This window comes from Amblyraja radiata, chromosome 28 (genome assembly GCF_010909765.2).
Source record: "Amblyraja radiata isolate CabotCenter1 chromosome 28, sAmbRad1.1.pri, whole genome shotgun sequence".
Classification (NCBI taxonomy): domain Eukaryota; kingdom Metazoa; phylum Chordata; class Chondrichthyes; order Rajiformes; family Rajidae; genus Amblyraja; species Amblyraja radiata.
In genome coordinates this window covers 29865700-29884771 of record NC_045983.1, presented here as the reverse complement: position 1 = coordinate 29884771, position 19072 = coordinate 29865700, and the positions used below count along the sequence as shown (strand labels likewise).

General features: G+C 43.0%; 1 protein-coding gene across 3 annotated transcripts in view; it reads left to right on the top strand.

Annotated features, from left to right (window-relative positions):
• rph3al (rabphilin 3A like (without C2 domains)) overlaps positions 1 to 19072 on the top strand; it is a 121845-nt gene that overhangs the window by 28904 nt on the left and 73869 nt on the right. For 2 of the 3 annotated variants that reach the window (XM_033046183.1, XM_033046185.1), the window contains exons 2-4: positions 1752 to 1840; positions 4778 to 4921; positions 11478 to 11607. In XM_033046183.1, the coding sequence (XP_032902074.1) occupies positions 1764 to 1840; positions 4778 to 4921; positions 11478 to 11607 (351 nt within the window). In that variant the 5' untranslated portion in view covers positions 1752 to 1763. The remainder of the gene's footprint in view (positions 1 to 1751; positions 1841 to 4777; positions 4922 to 11477; positions 11608 to 19072) is intronic. The other variant, XM_033046184.1, reaches the window with a different exon arrangement.

Here is a 19072-nt window from a genome sequence, read left to right as displayed (position 1 = left end):
CATCATTCATTGTCTTGCAACCACCTAGTCTCCCCTTCTTTTGTCTTTAATGGGGGATCTGAGCAGATTACTGGCACGTCACCAGGTCAGGTCTGAGTCTGTGCCATTATTTAATATGATAGATGGTGTTGGTATGCAGATTTGACTGTCTCAATAAATATTATATGGTAGTCACCTATTTGTGAATAAATCCATCTGCCACAGTTAGATCGATGTGGATGTGATCAAGTATGTTCATCCATCGTGTTGGTTCACCCAATACCTGCTGTGGACCCAGGTTGGCAACCACGTCCATCAGGAATCGGCCAGCTCTGTTTATTCTTTTTTTTTTTTTTTTTTTTTTTTTTTTTTTAAATTTATTTATTAGAAGTAGACATATTATACAATGTAATTACATATTATAGTAGAAAAAAAAAACTTTTCATATACATCAGTCATACATTATTAAAATTTTCCATTATCAATTACTTCTGCTTCTAGTATTTTTATTTTTTATAGAAAGCGAGAAAAAGAGGGTAGAAAGTTACAAATAAAAGAGGAAGCAAAAAAAAAAAAAAAAACACAACAGAAAAACAAGGGAGGTGGAATGGGTTACCTGTGATACATCAATGGAGATAGGTTCGTAGGTTATAAAGTATAGAGTATAGTTTTTCATCTGTTCCTGAGTTCAAGTTTCAGCTGGGTCCTCGTGCTGTGCCAGTCTATCCCTTCAGATAGTTAATGAATGGAGCCCAAATTTTATGGAAAAGATCTTGTTTGTCCATTAAGACAAGTCTAATTCTTTCTAAGTATAGGGTCTCCGACATTTCCGTAATCCACATTTTGCTTATTCTGGTGTTAAAATATTTAGTTTATTGTCACATGTACCGAGGTGCAGTGACTAGTGTTTGTTGCCTGCTAACCAGTCAGTGGGAGAGACAAAATGTGTAGGGAGGAACTTCATATGATGGTTTAATTTTGTTGTGTCTAACAGTGGAGAGACAAGACATGATTACAATCGAGCCCCTCTTGGGCAAACCCCTCTTGGTGATAGGTATTAAACTGTAGCACCTTCTGCATCCTTGCTACTCTTGGTGCTTCTTCCAAGTGTAGTTCAATATGATGGAGGCAGCACGCAATCGTTAGCAGAGGGAGGCCTCTGTGTGATAATCAGGAGATCTCCTTGCCCAAGTTTCACCTGATGCCGTAAGACTCCACGGGGTCTGGAGTCAATGTTGAGGACATGCCCTCTCACCTCTGCCATCATCTTTGGTGGTCTGTCTTGCTGGTTGGACTGAACCCAGCCATAGATTGTGATGGAGGAACTGGGCATTTTGTAAGTTATGATTCTAGGAGTAAAGACTTTGTTACGCTGTTTCTTGTCCTCCCTCAGCTAACGAGTGCGTGGTCCAACACTTGGCACAAGTTTGGACGGCACCGTAGCGCAGCGGTTGAGTTGCTGCCTTACAGCGCCAGAGACTCGGGTTCGATCCTGGCTACGGGTGCTGTCTGTATGGAGTTTGTACGCTCTCCCCGTGACCACGTGGGTTTTCTCCAGGTGCTCCGGTTTCCTCCCGCACTCCAAAGATGTACAGGTTTATAGGCTTGGTGAAAATATAAACTGTCCGCAGCGTGTGTCGGGTCGTGTTAATATGCGGGGGGGGGTCGCTGGTCGGCGCGGACCCGGTGGGCTGAGGGGCCTGTTTCCCACTCTGTATCTCCAAACTAAAGAAAGCCTTGACCTTTCTCTTTTCCTTCCTGACGTTCCGTAGCAGGCAGACGCTATGGCTGACACGATATTTGGAAGTACAGAAGACCCGTGGGTTTGTCCCAATGACAGGCAACTTGCACTTCGAGCAAAGTGAGTATTTACAAAAATGATCATTTGACATTTTAAATATTAAAAACAAAATCACAATATTCTCTGAAGAAGGGTTTCGGTCCGAAACGTCGCCTATTTCCTTCGCTCCATAGATGCTGCTGCACCCGCTGAGTTTCTCCAGCTTTTTTGTGTACTTTCGATTTTCCAGCATCTGCAGTTCCTTCTTAAACACAATATTCTCTGTGTTTGTGTAAAACTATTTTGCTAAGGAGACTTAAGAAAATGTTCCTGACGCCAGCATGTCCAAAAAATTATTGCATGGTAATTTTCTTTTAAACTGCTGTGCAATCATTTGGAAATTGCGATGGTTTGGCATTTAGCTCACAAGGTAATGTCTGCCTCTCAACACCAGAGACATGGGTTTGATCCTGGCCTCGGGTGCTGTTTGTGTGGAATTTGCACATTCTACCAGTGGCCGAGTGAGTTTCCCCCGGGAAACCCAAATACCAAAGATGAGCAAGTTTGTCAGTTAATTGGCCTCTGTAAATTGCCCTTAGTGTGTAGGTAGGTGGATGTAACGTAGAACGTAGAACTAGTGTGAACGGGTGATCGATGGTTAGCGTGGACTCGGTGGGCTGAAGGCCTGTTTCCATGTTGTATCTCTGATCTAACCCCCACAGCTCTCATACTCTCCTCCACCTGCCTCGGCCCTGGTTCCAGTGTCCTCAGACACGCATCGTGTCCCCGCTTCCCAGTCTGCCTTCCTACTCAATGGTCCATGGTCCCACCACCGCCCCCCGGTGTGAGATGCTTGCCTGGTTCCCACGCTTCCGTCCACTCATCAGGGCATCACCTCGTTAGTAAAGAAAGCAAACTCAATGCTAGCATTTAATTCAAGAGGGCTTGTATACAAAAACAGGGATGTAATGCTGAGGCTCTATAAGGCGCTGGTGAGGCCGCATTTGGAATACTGTGAACAATTTTGGGCACTATATCTGAGGAAGGATGTGCTGGCTCTGGAGAAGGTCCAGAAAAGGTTCACAAGAATGATCTCGGGAATAAGTCTGAAGAAGTCTCCCACCAGTGGGAGAGTCTAGGACTAGAGGTCATAGCCTCAGAATTAAAGGACGTTCTTTTAGGAAGGAGATGAGGAGAAACTTCTTTAGTCAGAGGGGGGGTTAATCTGTGGAATTCTTTGCCACAGAAGGCTGTGGAGACCAAGTCAGTGGATATATTTAAGGCAGAGAGAGATGGGTAGATTCTTGATTAGTGCAGGTGTCAGAGGTGATGGGGAGAAGGCAGGAGAATGGGGTTAGGAGGGAGAGATAGATCAGCCATGATTGAATGGCGGAGTAGACTTGATGGGCCAAATGGCCTAATTCTGCTCCTATCACTTATGACATGACCTTATGACCCATGCAAAATGTCCACTCACCGCGGCTCTGGTTTCCGCACACTGTTTAAACTCAAGGTGGACACCAAGTACTGGGGCAACACAACGGGTCAGGCAGCATCTCTGGAGAATATAAACAGGTGACGTTTTGGTTCAGAGCCCTCTCTTCAGACTCTTCATAGTCCATCGAGTCTCCGGGTCCCACCGGTCAAACTAGTTCTACGTGATCCTACTTTTGCACCCACTCTCCACGCACCAGGGGGCAATTTACTGAGGCCAATTAACCCACAAATGCTCTGTGGGCATAAATTAACCCATTAATGTTCTGGTGATACAACATCTTTTGAGACTGATAATAGAAGCTGACAAAACACTTCACAGCTGACCGCCTTAACGCCAAGGTCCTTATCCCTCTTCAATGCAAATTCCCAAGATAGCATATTCCCTTTGTCACTGCAGCTTGTGTGATGAAAGGACTGTGGCCAAGGAGTCCAGTATTTGACACCTTTTGTGGCATTATGTGATTGAGAATTGATTTTTTTTAAACCCGGAACAATCGACAATAATGATGATTTGCAGGATGTTTGGCTACAATCAGGAGATTAGACCAGGTACTTCCCAGTGTGAAGGAAGGCTGCAGATGCTGGTTTACACCGAAGATAGATGCACAATGCTGGAGTAACTCAGCGGGACAGGCAGCATCTCTGGAGAGAAGGAATGGGTGATGTATCGGGTGGAGACCCTTCTTCAGATGCTAGTGTGAATCAGGCTTGAGCATCTAGCATGATCTTAGCACTAGTTCCATAATGCCATTATGGCATTAGGCAGCATTGGCACAAAGGGCTGAATGGCCTCTGTACTGTACTGTTCAAGGGCCAGGTACTTAACTGTTTATTTACAATATGTGATTTGGTTGCTATTGTGACTTGGTATGTAAATGATTTAGATTTTCATATTCTTCAAATTGATGATGATGTGTGTGTGTGTGTGCGTGTGCGCATGTGTCTCTGTGGGGGAAATAAAAAAAACGTATGTATTTACGTAGGCCAGTTGCTTTCCAGCTGTTATCAGGCAACTAAATCATCGTACCACAGCTGGAGAGCAGTGCTGAACTACTATCTACCTCATTGGTGATCCTCAGATTATCCTTGTTTGGACTTTAGTCTATATTCCACAGAGATACAAAGAATACTTGTGAATAGACACAAAATGCTGGAGTAACTCAGCCGGACAGGCATCATCTCTGGAGAGAAGGAATGGGTGACGTTTTGGGACGAGACCCTACTTCAGACTCTCCAGAGTTGCTGCCTGTCCCGCTGAGTTATTCCAGCATTTTGTGTCTATCTTCGGGTTAAACCAGCATCTGCAGTTCCTTCCTACACACTTCTTTGGACTTTCCTGACTTTTCTCTTGCACTAAACGTTATTCCCTTATCATGTATCTATACATTGTAAATGGCTCGATTGTAATCATGTATTGTCTTTCCGCTGACTGGTTAGCACGCAACAAAAGCTTTTTAAGTATCTCGGTACACGTGACAATAAACTAAACTGAACTGAATCTGTATGTTCTTTTTACAATAGGCTCAAAACTGGCTGGTCGGTGCATACAAATGAGTCTATCAAACAGCGACAAAATCAGATGCTCTCTAAACCTGAGATTGAAATTGTCCTGGATGTCATCCAGAGAGCCGAGAGGCTGGAGCTGATCGAACAAAACCGCATTGGGTGCGTCAAACCGTTTTGCCAAAATCCACAATGTGTCTTGTAAATCTTTACACGGGTCTTTGACTCTGGTAGAAGCAGCAAGAGGTTCATTTCCAGGTTCGAAAACTGTTTGTGGAAGAGTTCTGTGCTGCTTTCATTCCCAGGCGCACTCTGAACACTAATGCCCCTGTCCCACTTAGGAAACCTGAACGGAAACCTCTGGAGACTTTGCGCCCCACCCAAGGTTTCTGTGCGGTTCCCGGAGGTTGCAGGTGGTTGCCGGAGGTTGCAGGTAGTGGAAGCAGGTAGGGAGACTGGCAAAAACCTCCGGGAACCGCACGGAAACCTTGGGTGGGGCGCAAAGTCTCCAGAGGTTTCCGTTCAGGTTTCCTAAGTGGTACAGGGGCATAAGTGTGTTTGACAGCACACGAATAGCTGAAGCCAATTGTGGGTGTAGGTCGAATGGAAGAATTACTGGGTCAAAATATAAAACGTTAATCAATGGTAGCACGGTGGCGTAGCGGTAGAGCTAATGCTTTACAGCGCCAGTGTGGGAGGAAACTGGAGCATCCGGAGAAAACCCACGCAGGTCACAGGGAGAACTCACGAACTCCGTACAGAGTCAAGATCCAAACCAGATTTCTGGCTCTGCGAGGCAGCAACTGTGCCGGCTTATAGAATTAGTGTGATCAGTGGTTGGCCTCGACTTGGTACCGAAGGGCCTGGTTCCATGCTGTATCTCTAAACTAATCTAAACAATCATTTGATGTGCTACCTGAAACTATGAGAAATTGTAAAATCAACATTTTATCCAGATGACCTTTTCTACTAACATAGAAACACAGAAAATAGGTGCAGGAGTAGGCATTCGAGCCTGCACCACCATTCAATATGATCATGGCTGATCATCCAACTCAGTATCCCATCTCTGGCTTCTCTCCATACCCCTGATCCCTTTAGTCACAAGGGCCACATCTAACTCCCTCTTAAATATAGCCAATGAACTGGCCTCAACTACCTTCTGTGGCAGAGAATTCCAGAGATTCACCACTCTCTGTGTGAAAAATGTTTTCCTCATCTCGGTCCTAAAAGATTTCCCCCTTATCCTTAAACTGTGACCCCTTGTTCTGGACTTCCCCAACATCGGGAACAATCTTCCTGCATCTAGCCTGCCCAACCCCCTTAAGAATTTTATAAGTTTCTATGAGAACCCCCCCTCAATCTTCTAAATTCTAGCGAGTACTAACATACCATGGTACTGATATTTCTAAATACTGGTGCAAAAAGCATAATGATTTATCAAGATAACTCTGGGAATGAAAGTGATAAAGCACAACAATAATCTTTTGCAGCATCGAAGCAAATGACAGGATTCATCTCAAATCTGGAATCATGGCACCACCTGGTGGAAAAGTGATGTAGAAACAATAGTAAAATAATGGCGTCGAACTGCACAAAAGCAGGTCCTTTAACCCACTGAGTCCATGTGATCAGACTGTTTATAACAATTCTATTTTATCCTCCCTGCATTTCCAACGCACCATGGTCAATTTACAGTGGCCGAATGAGGCTGTTTGTGTGTGTGTGTGTGTGTGTGTGTATATGTATGTGTGTGTGTATATATATATACATGTGTGTGTATATATATACATATATACATATATGTGTATATACACATGTATATAGAATAGAATGCATAGAATAGAATGCAATTTATTGTCATTCAAACCTAGGTTTGAACGAAATATAATTTCTACAGTTTTTTTTTTTTTTACATTACAAAACAATCCAAGACCCAAACTTAACACAGTTTACATAAACATCCATCACAGTGAGTCTCCAACATCTCCTCACTGTGATGGAAGGCAAAGTCTTTATCTCTTCCCTTTGTTCCTTCTCCCGTGGTCCAGCAGTACAACTGCAGTGTCGAGGCGAACTGGGGCTCCGATGTTAAAGCCCCCGGCGGGCGATGGTAAGTCCTGAGGCCGTTTAAGCCACGCCGGGCGATGTTAGGCCCCGGCTCCATGTCCTTAAACCCGCGATTCCAGCGGGAGAAGTCGCCGTTGCGGAGCTCGGAAAAGCGGTCACCCACCAGGGACCTGCGAGCTCCCGATGTTCCTGTCCACCGGGTCTGCGGCCGGTGCCTCCGAACTCCAAAAGTCGGGTCGCAGCCGCGCGCCACCACAGCTTTTCCCGCTCCGAAGTCGGCCAGCTCCGCGATGTCAGTTCCGCAGGCTCTGCAACTGGAGCCCTCAGGTTAGTCCCGGCTGGAGGTCGCCGCCGGCTCCACGATGTTAGGCCCAACGACATCCGAGACCCGACAAGGAATAGTCGGGTCCCCGCACAGGGAAGAGATTTAAAACGGTTTCCCCCACAGCCCCCCCACCACCCCCCACATATACACAGCTAAAAATAAAAATAAAAACTAACTCAAGACATACATTTAACAAGACAAAAATAAAAAAAGACAGACGACTGTAGTCGAGCCGCTGCCGTTAGGCGCCGCCACTGTACCACTGTAGCAATATACATACATATATATACATACACATATACATACGTATACACACATATATGTATGTGTATATATGTATGTGTATATGTATATGTGTATATATATGTGTATGTATATACATGTGTATGTGTATATGTAGTTGTATGTGTGTATATATATGTATGTATGCATTCCCACCCCTCTCCTCTTTCCCCTCCTCTCCCCCACGCCCCCCTCCTCTCTTCTCTCCAATCCTCGGCACAGTGAAATAATGTTGGGGTCCGGGGATGAATCACCCCGTGTGGGGGTCGGGGGGGGGGGGGGGGGTTGGTGAATCACCCCGTGTGGGGGTCGTGGGGGGGGGGGTTGGTGAATCACCTCGTGTGGGGGTCGGGGTCTGGTGCCGTTGCAGCACGGTCAGTGACTAGTGGAAGCATTCTTTCCAAATCCACTCTATCAAGGCCTTCAGGCATCTTGCTCACTGAGAGTTCCCGCGCATCGTCAATAAATATATCCATAATAACAAATTGAAGACAACTTGAGGCTTGAAATCCCCACTGTAGTAAAGTCCGAAAAAATAATTTCCATTGTTCAATCTGGGACAATAAAACAATCCTGACTCTCTTGATAAAGCAGTGGGATGAACAGCATTGGTGGCTGACAATGAAATGTTAGACAGGGCACCAGGTGATCTACTCTGCCCTTCGAGTGTTCTCATGCCCAACTTCTTAGTAATGTCTCTTTCAAAGATCTGGTTACTATTTCATTTCTCCTGCACTGAAGGGCCAGCTTAGCCAGCAAAATATGATGAAAGTTCCCAGGTTCAAAAAGTTAATTCCTCTGCCTGTCCTTTTAATTATTTTGTTTTGGAGATACAATGCAGAGACAGGCCCTTCGGCCCACCGAGTCTGCTCGGACCAGCGATCCCCGCACTCTAACACTATCCTACACACACACACACTAGGGACAATTTGCAATTATACCAAGCCAATTAACCTACAAACCTGTACGTCTTTGGAGTGTGGGAGGCGACCTACACAGGTCACTGGGATAACATACAGATTCCATTCGGACAACACCTGTAGTCGGGATCGAACCCGGGTCTCTGGCGCTGTAAGGCAGCAACTCTACCGCTGCGCCACTGTGTCACCCCCAGGTTCCTTGGAGGCTGTGAAAATAACTCTTCCAGATATTAAGATTGTATTTTTTTTGATTCGTAGCATTTGAGTTATCGTGTTGCTTTGTGGAAAGTTATGGCCTCGTGTTAATGAAGTTTAGAAGCCTTGATATGAACTGGCCAACTTCCAAACATAAAGTATTGATTTCATAAATTAATTCAATTTAAGTTGAAGCAATATTTATCGTACACTAATAACATTTGTAGAACATTAGCAGGTTGTGCAGGCTTGTTGTAAGTTCTGACTGTCATTGGCCATGTTATGACGTAGAAAATGAGGCAGGATTTTTTTAAATTAGGTTTTTATGATTGCCATCCTTGAGCCTATCATTGCAAATGTTGATTGTCTGGGTATTTTAATAAGGTGTTGTTACTAGAATGCTTTAAAATACGACGTCAAATTGGATTATATCGCATTTCCACCTATTTGCAGTCGACAAATTACCATTCATCTTTTCATGTAATGCATTCTGAATAATCTTCCGCTAATACGTTCTGCTGATTGGAATGACAGATTTACCATAATCAGGGGATTTGTAATCGGAGCAGTACATTTATTTGCTTGACATTTGGAGATGAATCCTTTGTAGAGCACTGTGTTAGAAGGAGGCGCAGCGGTAGAGTTACTGCCTCACAGCTCCAGAGACCCAGGTTCGATCCTGTCTCATGGTCCTCTCTGTACCGAGTTTGTACGTTCTCCCTGTGACCGTGTAGGTTTTCTCCGGTTTCCTCCCATATTCCAAAGACATGCAGGCTAGAAGGTTTTATTGGCTTCTGCAAATTGCTCCTAATGTGCAGCATGTGAAACTGGGCCAACATGGAACTAGTGTACAGGTGATTACTGGTCAGCGTGAGCTGAAGGACCTGTTTCCACGCTGTATGAAAAATGTCGTTTTGAGAAGGCTCCGCTCCTTCAACGTCTGCAGTGAGATGCTGCAAATGTTCTACCTATCGGTGGTAGCCAGTGCAGCCACCTTCTTCGCTGTCGTGTGATGAGGCAGCAGGGCGAAGGAAGCGGACGCCATAGTATTAACAAGCTCATCAAGAAGGCTGGCTCCATCCTGGGGCGGAGTTGGAGGGGAGGATGCTCCTCAAACTGCGGAGCATCTTGGACAACACAGCTCACCCCCTCGATTACACACTGGTCTACCTGAGGAGTACCTTCAGCAACAGACTGGTTCCACCAGGATGCAGCACAGAACACCACAGGAGATCCTCCTTGCCTGTGGCTGTCAAACTGTACAACTCCTCTGCCTTCTCTCATGGGGTAGACTGACCCCCCCCCCCCCCACCCCAATGTTTGCACATCCTCAACCTTTCCACTCGTCACTTTAATTTCATGCTTCATGTATTTTGTTTTATGACTGTTGGCAGATTCATTTCCCTCCTGTGATAAATGAAGTTCTATTGTATCTCTAAATTAAACTCAGTGGGTCAGGCACCTTCTTCAGACTTTGGAGTACTACACAAGATTCCAGCATCTGCATTTCCATGAGTCCATATACTGATGAATCCTTGTTAGGTAATCAGTTTTAACAAACTTGTGAACTACTTTATGGCAATTGATTGTGCTTTGGATATTGTTCTGATGCCTGCCGGCAAATGGTTAAGAGCCCTGAAGTTCTGATTTGTCTATTCTGCCGACATGGACTGGCTGAATCTTATGTTAATGCATATAAACCCTGTTCCAATTACAGGATGTGCTTGATTGAATGCGATTTATTAAAAAAATAAAATATATATATATATATTTTTTTAATTAATTTAAAAAAAAAATTTTTAAACTGTCCTAAACCCCTCTTAACTTTTAGTTTAATAATCTCTGCGTACGTTTTGGAGCCTTTCAAGTAAATTCACACAGGAGCCATAATTCCCTGAAAAGCCATGAGTTTTTACTAATAAGCCACTTCATCTAGGAAGTGATAGAATTATCTGCCTGGTGAAGTTTAAAGTAATATTGTTAACACAGCGGAACTAGGTTCTGATACCTTTCCAGCCTCCATTCCACAAATCAGTGGCATTTCCACTTAGTCTTGATTGTTTCTGTGAACAAGCATTCACAAGTTATTTTTGGGTTGTGTAGGAAGGAACTGCAGATGCTGAAGATGCTGCTTGTCCCGCTGAGTTACTCCAGAATTAGGTGTCTATCTTTGGTCCAGCATCTCCGGAGAGAAGGAATGGGTAACGTTTTGGATCGAGACCCTTCTTCAGATTGAGAGTCAGGGGAGATGGAGACATAGAGATATGGAAGTGTAAGGTGTAAAAAATGTCAGATCAAAGCGGAAGTTGATCATGAAAATGTAGAATGGATCATTGTTGGCTGAGGGGAAGTTGACAATGCTGCGTGCATTTTCTTTCACTTACTTGTGGCCCATAATATCTGTAAACTATCCACTCTATCTTGTTGGCTACAAGGATGTGCATGGCCCAGATTTTGAGTGCTTGGAAAAGCTTCATTTAGTTTAGTGTAGAGATACAGCGTGGAAACAGGCCCTTCGGCCCACCGAGTCCGGGCTGACCAGCGATCCCCGCACACTAACTCCATCCTATGCACACAAGGGGCAATTTACAATGAAACCAAGCCAATTTACCCACAAACCTCTACATCTTTGGAGTGTGGGAGCTAACCAGAGCTCCCGGAGAAAACCCACGCAGGTCACGGAGAGAACATATAAACTCCATACAGACAAGCACCCGTAGTCAGGATCGTACCCGGATCTCTGGCGCTGTAAGGCAGCAACTCTACCACTGTGGTAGAGTTGATTGTACACAACTTTACGTGTAAAAGCTAAAATTTAAAGCTAAAAAGCTAACTAAATTTAATTTGTAATCTTAAATATCAATGTTTTTTTTACTGATGAACCGTCATTATGCTTCATAATTAAATAACTTTCTTCTTGATTCAGTCGTCTAGTTGAACGCTTAGAAAATATGAAGAAGAATGTGATTGGAAACGGCCAGTCCCAGTGCTTGCTATGTGGGGAGTTGCTGGGATTCATGGGATCGACATCTGTCTTCTGTCAAGACTGCAGGAGGGTAAGATATTTGTATTGGACAGTTTTGAGAGTATTTAGATAATACGGACTCTCCGTGAATCTAACATTGTGTATCTATCGTGTAATAGGCGCCTTGTACGATCTCTCACTTACGTAAGCAACTCTTGTAAGTAATTGATGGTTGGCGAGGGCCCAGTGCGCCGAAGGGCCTCTTTCCATGCTGTATTTTGTTAAACTACAATACTTTTGCTTTGAGCAGTCTTTATCTTTTTCACTTATTCTATCCTAACTTAAACATTCGAATGAAATTTGTTTAAAACATTGTAATCGATTTTGAACTTTCAAGTTCAAGTAAGTTTATTGTCATGTGTCCCTGATAGGACAATGAAACTCTTGCTTTGCTTCAGCACAACAGAACATAGTTGGCATTGACTGCATGAAATTAGTCCAGATAGAATGAGTTATTTCACTGGTAAAATGCATGCACCATTGTCACACATTGTTTTCGCCCAAATTGCATGTAAAACTTGCGACGGTTGCATAGCACCCATTGGGAAATAGACCTAATCACTTCCATGCAAGACTAATCGCTGGGCATCAGATGCTTTCCTGTTGTCAGTCCGCAGTTAATACAGTCTTGAGTCACATGGTGCATGTTGTCCCGCACTGTTTAGTTTAGAGATAAAGCATGGAAACGGGCCCTTCAGCCCACTGAGGCGGTGCTGTCCAACGGTCACCCCTACACTAGTTCTATGCTACACTAGTTCCTATCGTCCCGCATACACTCGCGCAGAAACCTTTTAGCTTTAGGTTTTCTTGAAGATGACCTGAAAATAGTATCCAGCCACATTTCTTGTATCAGAAGTCAAATGGTATTTAATAGTCTCCACTTTACCCTGACATTTTTGGTCGGGACCTTTCTTCAGACTGATTATTCACCCACAATCGGTCTGAGAAGGGTCCCGACCTGAAACATCCATGTTATACAGAGACGCTGCCTGACATGAGTTACGTCTCCTGCACCTTGTGACCTTTTTGTGTATCAACCAGCAACTGCAGCTCTTTGTTGCCACACAATAAACTGGCTTGTTCGTTACTTGTGCCATAACTTCTCCAAACTAGTGTGGAATGGAGGCTATCAATGGGCCAGCAATCCCAGTGTGCAGCTCATAAGTGAATTCCTGATGAAGAGGCTGCAATCGGTGAAGGGAATATCACGGAATGATTCTCCAAAGTGCTGGCCTTGGGAGAAGCTGTGTGAAGTGCTGATCCTTCAGTTTTACCGCCATATTCCTGAAGCCTGCATGATGCGCTCCCAGTTTGGATAATGAAGGACATAAGTTTCTTTAGAAGAACCAATTTTAACGAGCTGGTAATGTAAATGCTGCAATCTGTGACAACATTACCTGCTAGAATGAGTCTGAGCCGTCACCAGCAGATAATTAAAACATGCAGTGTGGAAACAGACCCTTCAGCCTACCGAGCCCACGTCGATCATCGATCATCGATCACACCAGTTCTATGTTATCCCACTTTCACATCCACTCCAATACAATACAATACAATACAATACAATACAATACAATACATTTATTTGTCATTTGGACCCCGTTGAGGTCCAAACGAAATGCCGTTTCTGCAGCCATACATACAAAACAAAAAAGACCCAAGACCCAACACAATTTACACAAACATCCTTCACAGCATCTCCTCGCTGTGAAGGAAGGCAAAAAAAACATATCTCTCCCCTGCACTCCCCTCTCCCCCCCATGTCAGAGTCAAAGACAGAGTCAAAGCCCCCGGCGGGCGATGTTAAATGTCCCGCAGCCATTAAAGCCACGCCGGGTGATGCAAGGCCACGCACCGGGTCTTGGTGTTGGAGCCCCGGCGGGCTCTTGGTGTTGGAGCCCCCGGCGGGCGCTCACAAAGTCCCGCGGCCATTGCAAGCCGCGCGGGGCGGTGATGTAGGCCCCGCTCCAGGTAATCTTCAACCCCGCAACTCGGGCGGGAGAAGTCGCCATTGCGGAAGCCCCGAAAAGCGGCCTCCCACCAGGGACCCAACACACTAGAGGCAATTTACGCGAGTCAATTCACCTACAAATCTCAAGTTCAAGTGAGTTTATTGTCATGTGTCCCTGTATAGGACAATGAAATTCTTGCTTTGCTTCAGCACACAGAACATAGTAGGCATTTACTACAAGGCATTACTGCCCAGAAATCTGCACATTGCTGTGATGTGGGAGGAAACTGGAGCACCTGGAACATGTCACAGAGAGAACATGCAAACTCCACACAGACAGCCCCCGAGGTCAGGATCGAACCCGGGCCTCTGGCGTTGTTAGGCAGCAGGTCTACCAACTGCCCCACTGCACATCTCTACTGCCCCACTAATACATCCACAAGTGGTTTAAATTTCTGCATCGTAGATTACAAAAAAATGATTTCAGCTTAATGTGCAATCTTTCTAGTATCGCAAACTAAAACTCAGTTGATCAAAGTCATCACCCAAAAATTTAGTTTCTTTTGTAAAAACAAAGTCAAGTGTTTTTTTAAATGTTTAATGTCATGTTCCAAGTAGTCTGCCCAGAAATGGTCTGATATAATAACAAGTCTATCTAGAATTTGAAACTAAGCCTAGTCTGTGTTCCCTTCATTGCCTTTTGTACAAAGATCATGTGATATTATTTTATGTTTTGTTTTATCTTCAAGTTACCTTAGTAATTGATTTTCGGCACCTGTGGATTAATAAAGATACTGGTTTTGTTTTCTCACAGTTGGATTTCCACTAGCATAATAACATTCTTCTCTTCTTGCTGGAGATGATTACATTTTCTTTCTCCCATGCCGAGCATGAACTGAGCTTGTTCATAGTCCATCGTCTGTTTAGATCTAATTTTATATTGTTGATCGCTACAGTGCTGAGAAGATTATTAAAGTGGAGACTATTAAGTGGAAATGAAACACCTTAAATTGTCAGTATTTAACATCTGATGCAGGAAATGTAGTTGGATCTCATTTTCAGGTCATCTTTGGATTGTATTGAGTCAGGTTATTGGAAGTAATGAAGATATTAGCTCCTGGAGTATGGTGTTTTGTTTCTATTTCCCCATTCTATGATTTTTGTTGTTTCCTCTCTTCTTAGGATGTTTAGTTTTGTTTATTATTGTCACATCTACCGAGTTAAGGCCTTGTCACACTTTCCAGAGTTACTCACGAATTCTCCCGAGTTTTCCCCTTGATTCAAACTCGGAGAATGTTCGTAGGAGTCCGTAGATATTTAGTAGCGGCTCGTAATGCCAGCCGTAGGTACTCGGGGTATCAGGTAAGTCGGGACGTTTTTTCAGCATGTTGAAAAATGTCCACGAGTAAAAAAACTAGCCCCGAGTACCTACGGCTGGTATCTCCGAGTACATTCCACTGCAAACGCAGGAGATGCAACACCTGTCACTATATCTCCTCCCTCTAATCTGTCCACGGACCCCGACAATCCTTTCAGGTTAGGCAGACCTGTCACTTGCACCTCCTCCAACTTCATCTGCTGTATCCATTGTTCAAGTTGTGGACTCTTGTACATCAGCAATGGGTGATGTTTTGTGTTAGTCTGAAGAAGGGTCTCGACCTGAAACGTCAGCCATTCCTTCTCTCCAGAGATGCTGCCTATCCCGCTGAGTTACTCCAGCATTTTGTATCTATCTTTGGTTTAAACCAGCACCTGCAGTTCCTTCCTACCCTTGTAACAGAGATGATTAACTAAAGATAAATAGGTACTTGAACGTATTAGGTAGCATCTCTAGAGAGAAGAATATACATGAATTCCAGCTGTCCACAGTGTACAGATACAGGATAAAGGGTTTAACATTTAGCGCAAGGCAAAGGCTGATTTCAAGATAGGTTGAAGGTCTTCAATGAGGTAGATGGGAGGTCAGAACCACTTTCAAGTTGGTGAGAGGGCAGTTCAGTGCCTTGATAGCAGATGGGAAGAAACTGTCTGTGAATCTGGAGGTATCCGAGGCCCAGATTCTGGAAAAAATGAATACAACAAAAAAGTATTGCCATGCGATGTAAAGTCCGTTTCTCATTGCTGATTTTATTGTGGTATTAACACAATATTACTGCTATGCTTATCGATGTGAAACCAGATGCCCATCAACTTACACGTAATGTGTTTATTTTTACATGATAACAATACAACCTTTCTTTCCCACAGATTCTTTCAATGGTATATTATGTACCTAGGCCCAGTGAAATTCTGTGTTTGCACAGTTCAGTACAAATCTTACTATACAAGAGGCTACATTATACAAGTGCAAAAGTGTAAGAATAGTGGATTACACTGTGGCCGTACACAGTGGTCACCGTGTTTCTGGTGCCATCTTGTACCCCCAGAGTTGTTCAAACTATTATAGTCTTAACTTTGCCAGAAAGGCCTTTTGTTCTTTGTTTAAAAAAAAATAAAAATAAAATCCCTGCAATTTCAGGTTTGGCTAAATTTAATTTGGTTTTATTTCTTGAATGAACGTGATGCTGATCTGTTTGGTTTGGCTGTTCTAGATCTCTCCTCCACGTTCTTTTCTGTCCAAAAAGTACCTTCCTTCCGTATCGTTACTGCCTTTGCTTTCGTAGACATTCAAAATTCCTTGACTGAGAAACTCTTTGTGAGGTGCTGAGGGTGTAAAAAGCACCATGGTACTGTAAGATATTTTATTATTTCTAGTGGGTGGGAAAGAATTTCAAATCTTTGAATTTAAGTTCGCCATTATGAATCATGAAAAGCTGTGATGGCCATATTTATTGTTCAGTTCTAGCTTGGCAGTAGTTTGAAATGCACACTAGTTGGTTTGTGTGAAATAATTGGTTTGCGAAATACATTTCCTTTTCTTATCATATGAGCTGTTGACGGTAATTTGATTATTTTCTAAAGTAAATATTTGGTGCCCTTTTGAGATGGCAATTAAGTTTTTGACAATGCATTTAAAACTTTTTTTGCGAAAGGTAATTTGAGTAAAAGGAAATTTGAGTAAAAGGAAATCGCTGAGAAATACAAGTGCTAAAATAAACAAAATATTGGAAATACATAGAAGGTAGACCAAAAGAGTGGTAAAGGAGCTTATTAGTTTTGGGTTTGAACTTGTCATCAAAAAAGGATGCAAGAAATCAAATCATCTTTTTAATATTGAATAAAACACAAGCAAATGGATGGAAATAACTGATCGCTCTCGACCAAAGCGAAATACAGTGGATGTTTTAAATATAAACTTGGAACCAAATACTGGAAACACCCTGCGGGCAGGAGAAAAAAAAAGATCTTTCAGGCCAATGCTCCATCATCATCAGAACTGGGTGACGGGCAAGTTAACACAAAAGCTGGAGGATAGCAGGAGAGGCTGGTGCAAAAAACAAAATGGGAAAGAGATGAGAGCCGGTGGTGGATGCATAACTATCATCTTATTCAGCCAATTGAAATACATAATTGGTGCAAAAAAAGGTAGAAAAAAGAAATGAGAGGATTAACTTGGGAAGAGGAATTTGCAAAGTTGGGAAGTAAAGATTGGACTTTCACAACAAACTCGCTGGCACCTTGTGTTCAGATTGAGGTCTCATGGAAACAAGTTCAAATTATGGGATTTATTTTGGGGATGAGTATTTAGTTTGGTTTAGAGATACTGGCCCTTCGACTCGCAGAGTCTGCGCCGACCTGCGATCCCTGCACTCACGCACTGTCCTACACACACTAGGGACAATTTGCAATTATACCAAGCCAATTAACCTACAAACCTGTATGCCTTTGGAATGTGGGAGGAAACTGGAGATCCCGGAGAAAACCCACGCAGGTCACGGGGAGAAAGTACAAACTCTGTATAGACAGCGCCCGTATTCAGGATTGAACCCGGGTCTCTGGTGCTGTAAGGCAGCAAATCTGCCACCGTGCCACCCTGTATTAGATCTTTTTAATCTATAAAGGGATATGGGATGCAGTTTGGGTTGGGTTTGGGAGGCAGAGAGTGGTTAGCAGTAGAAATGGTGAATTTTTGCGCAGAATATTAAAAGCTTTGTTTTGTCAGTGAGGAATTCCTCTTTGTTTCTTGATGCACACACTGCTTTGATTATTAATGTTTTGGCCGAGAATGATGTCCAAGTCTGGCAGCTTTACAGAACTGAGCTGACAGCTCAAACTGGTCCAAAGAGTGCAGACAGTCTGCGTTCAATTTAGCTTGTAAATTAGATTGGTAACATCGGGACACAACAACTTGACAGCCAATTCATGAGTTTCAGCTTAGATTTACTTCATCAACCAGTGACTGGCATGACTGACAGGTGTTATACTGGCCTGTGGTGAGCTAAGTCCACATTAAACATAACTTTCCCATCCTTCATTCATTTTTAGTAGTACAGTTTTTTGTGTTTATAAAAAAAGAAAAAAAAAAAGTTGTATAATTACATTATCAGAATGACTGATGATATCTCACAAACATTCCTTAATATGTCTACTTGGGGGTACAGACATCAGGATTCTATAAATTATATCAGTTATCTATGAAATAGTCAGGCATCTTTCTGGGCAAGCTAGTTTATTATGGTGAAGTGTTCAAAAAGGAACTGCAGAAGGGTTTCGGCCCGAAACGTCGCCTATTTCCTTCGCTCCATAGATGCTGCTGCACCCGCTGAGTTTCCCCAGCAATTTTGTGTACCTTTATTATGGTGAATCTTTGCTCAAAATCTATTAACAGCATTATCAGCCTAAATATGCAAGCGATTGTATGATATTGTGCAGATAACATAGGTAAGCTCTGGCCCAAATCTTATAATGTTTTGTTCCCTTCTATCAGGAAAAAAATATATTTTTGATATGATTTTGAGACATAATCTTTGGACTAATTCTTAGCAAAGTCAGGATTTTAAAGCTAGGCTCACCACAATATTGTACTGGGAGATATGGATTCAATTTGTTTATTTCTAGTTGGCTTTTAAGAGGATTGTGTTCCCTAATTGAGAGCTTTTCTGTGACATTATTGAAGCCTTTCCTATGTTTCATCCATACTGATTTTTTTGTTGTTGTTGCATTTTTGATTTGGATTAAGCAGAGTTCAACGCCTTCAAGCTTACACAAATTAAACCAGTAAATTTGGCTCTTTCCACTTTTGAAACAGCAAAGAGGATTTATGATGCTGCTGGATTATTAAGTTGTCAGAATGATACATGGGCAAGCATTTGCTAATTTGTTGAGATAAATTTCTGTGTTGAGTATAACAAACCCTAATCATATTACTTGGAATACAAATCTGCTATTGTATATGTGCAATTGTGGTTTTTTAAGAACAAAAATGTTATGACTTGAGAGAGTTATTAACTATGTTTAGTGCTTATAAATAAATAGAAATTGCACGTCACAGGAAGCCGGAGGATTGGCGAGTCTGGAACAGATTGGGAAAAATCATGAAGTGACAAAGATGAGTGATGGGACTAAATTATAGAAAAGTGTCCAGTTTTTTATGAATGTTTAAGCA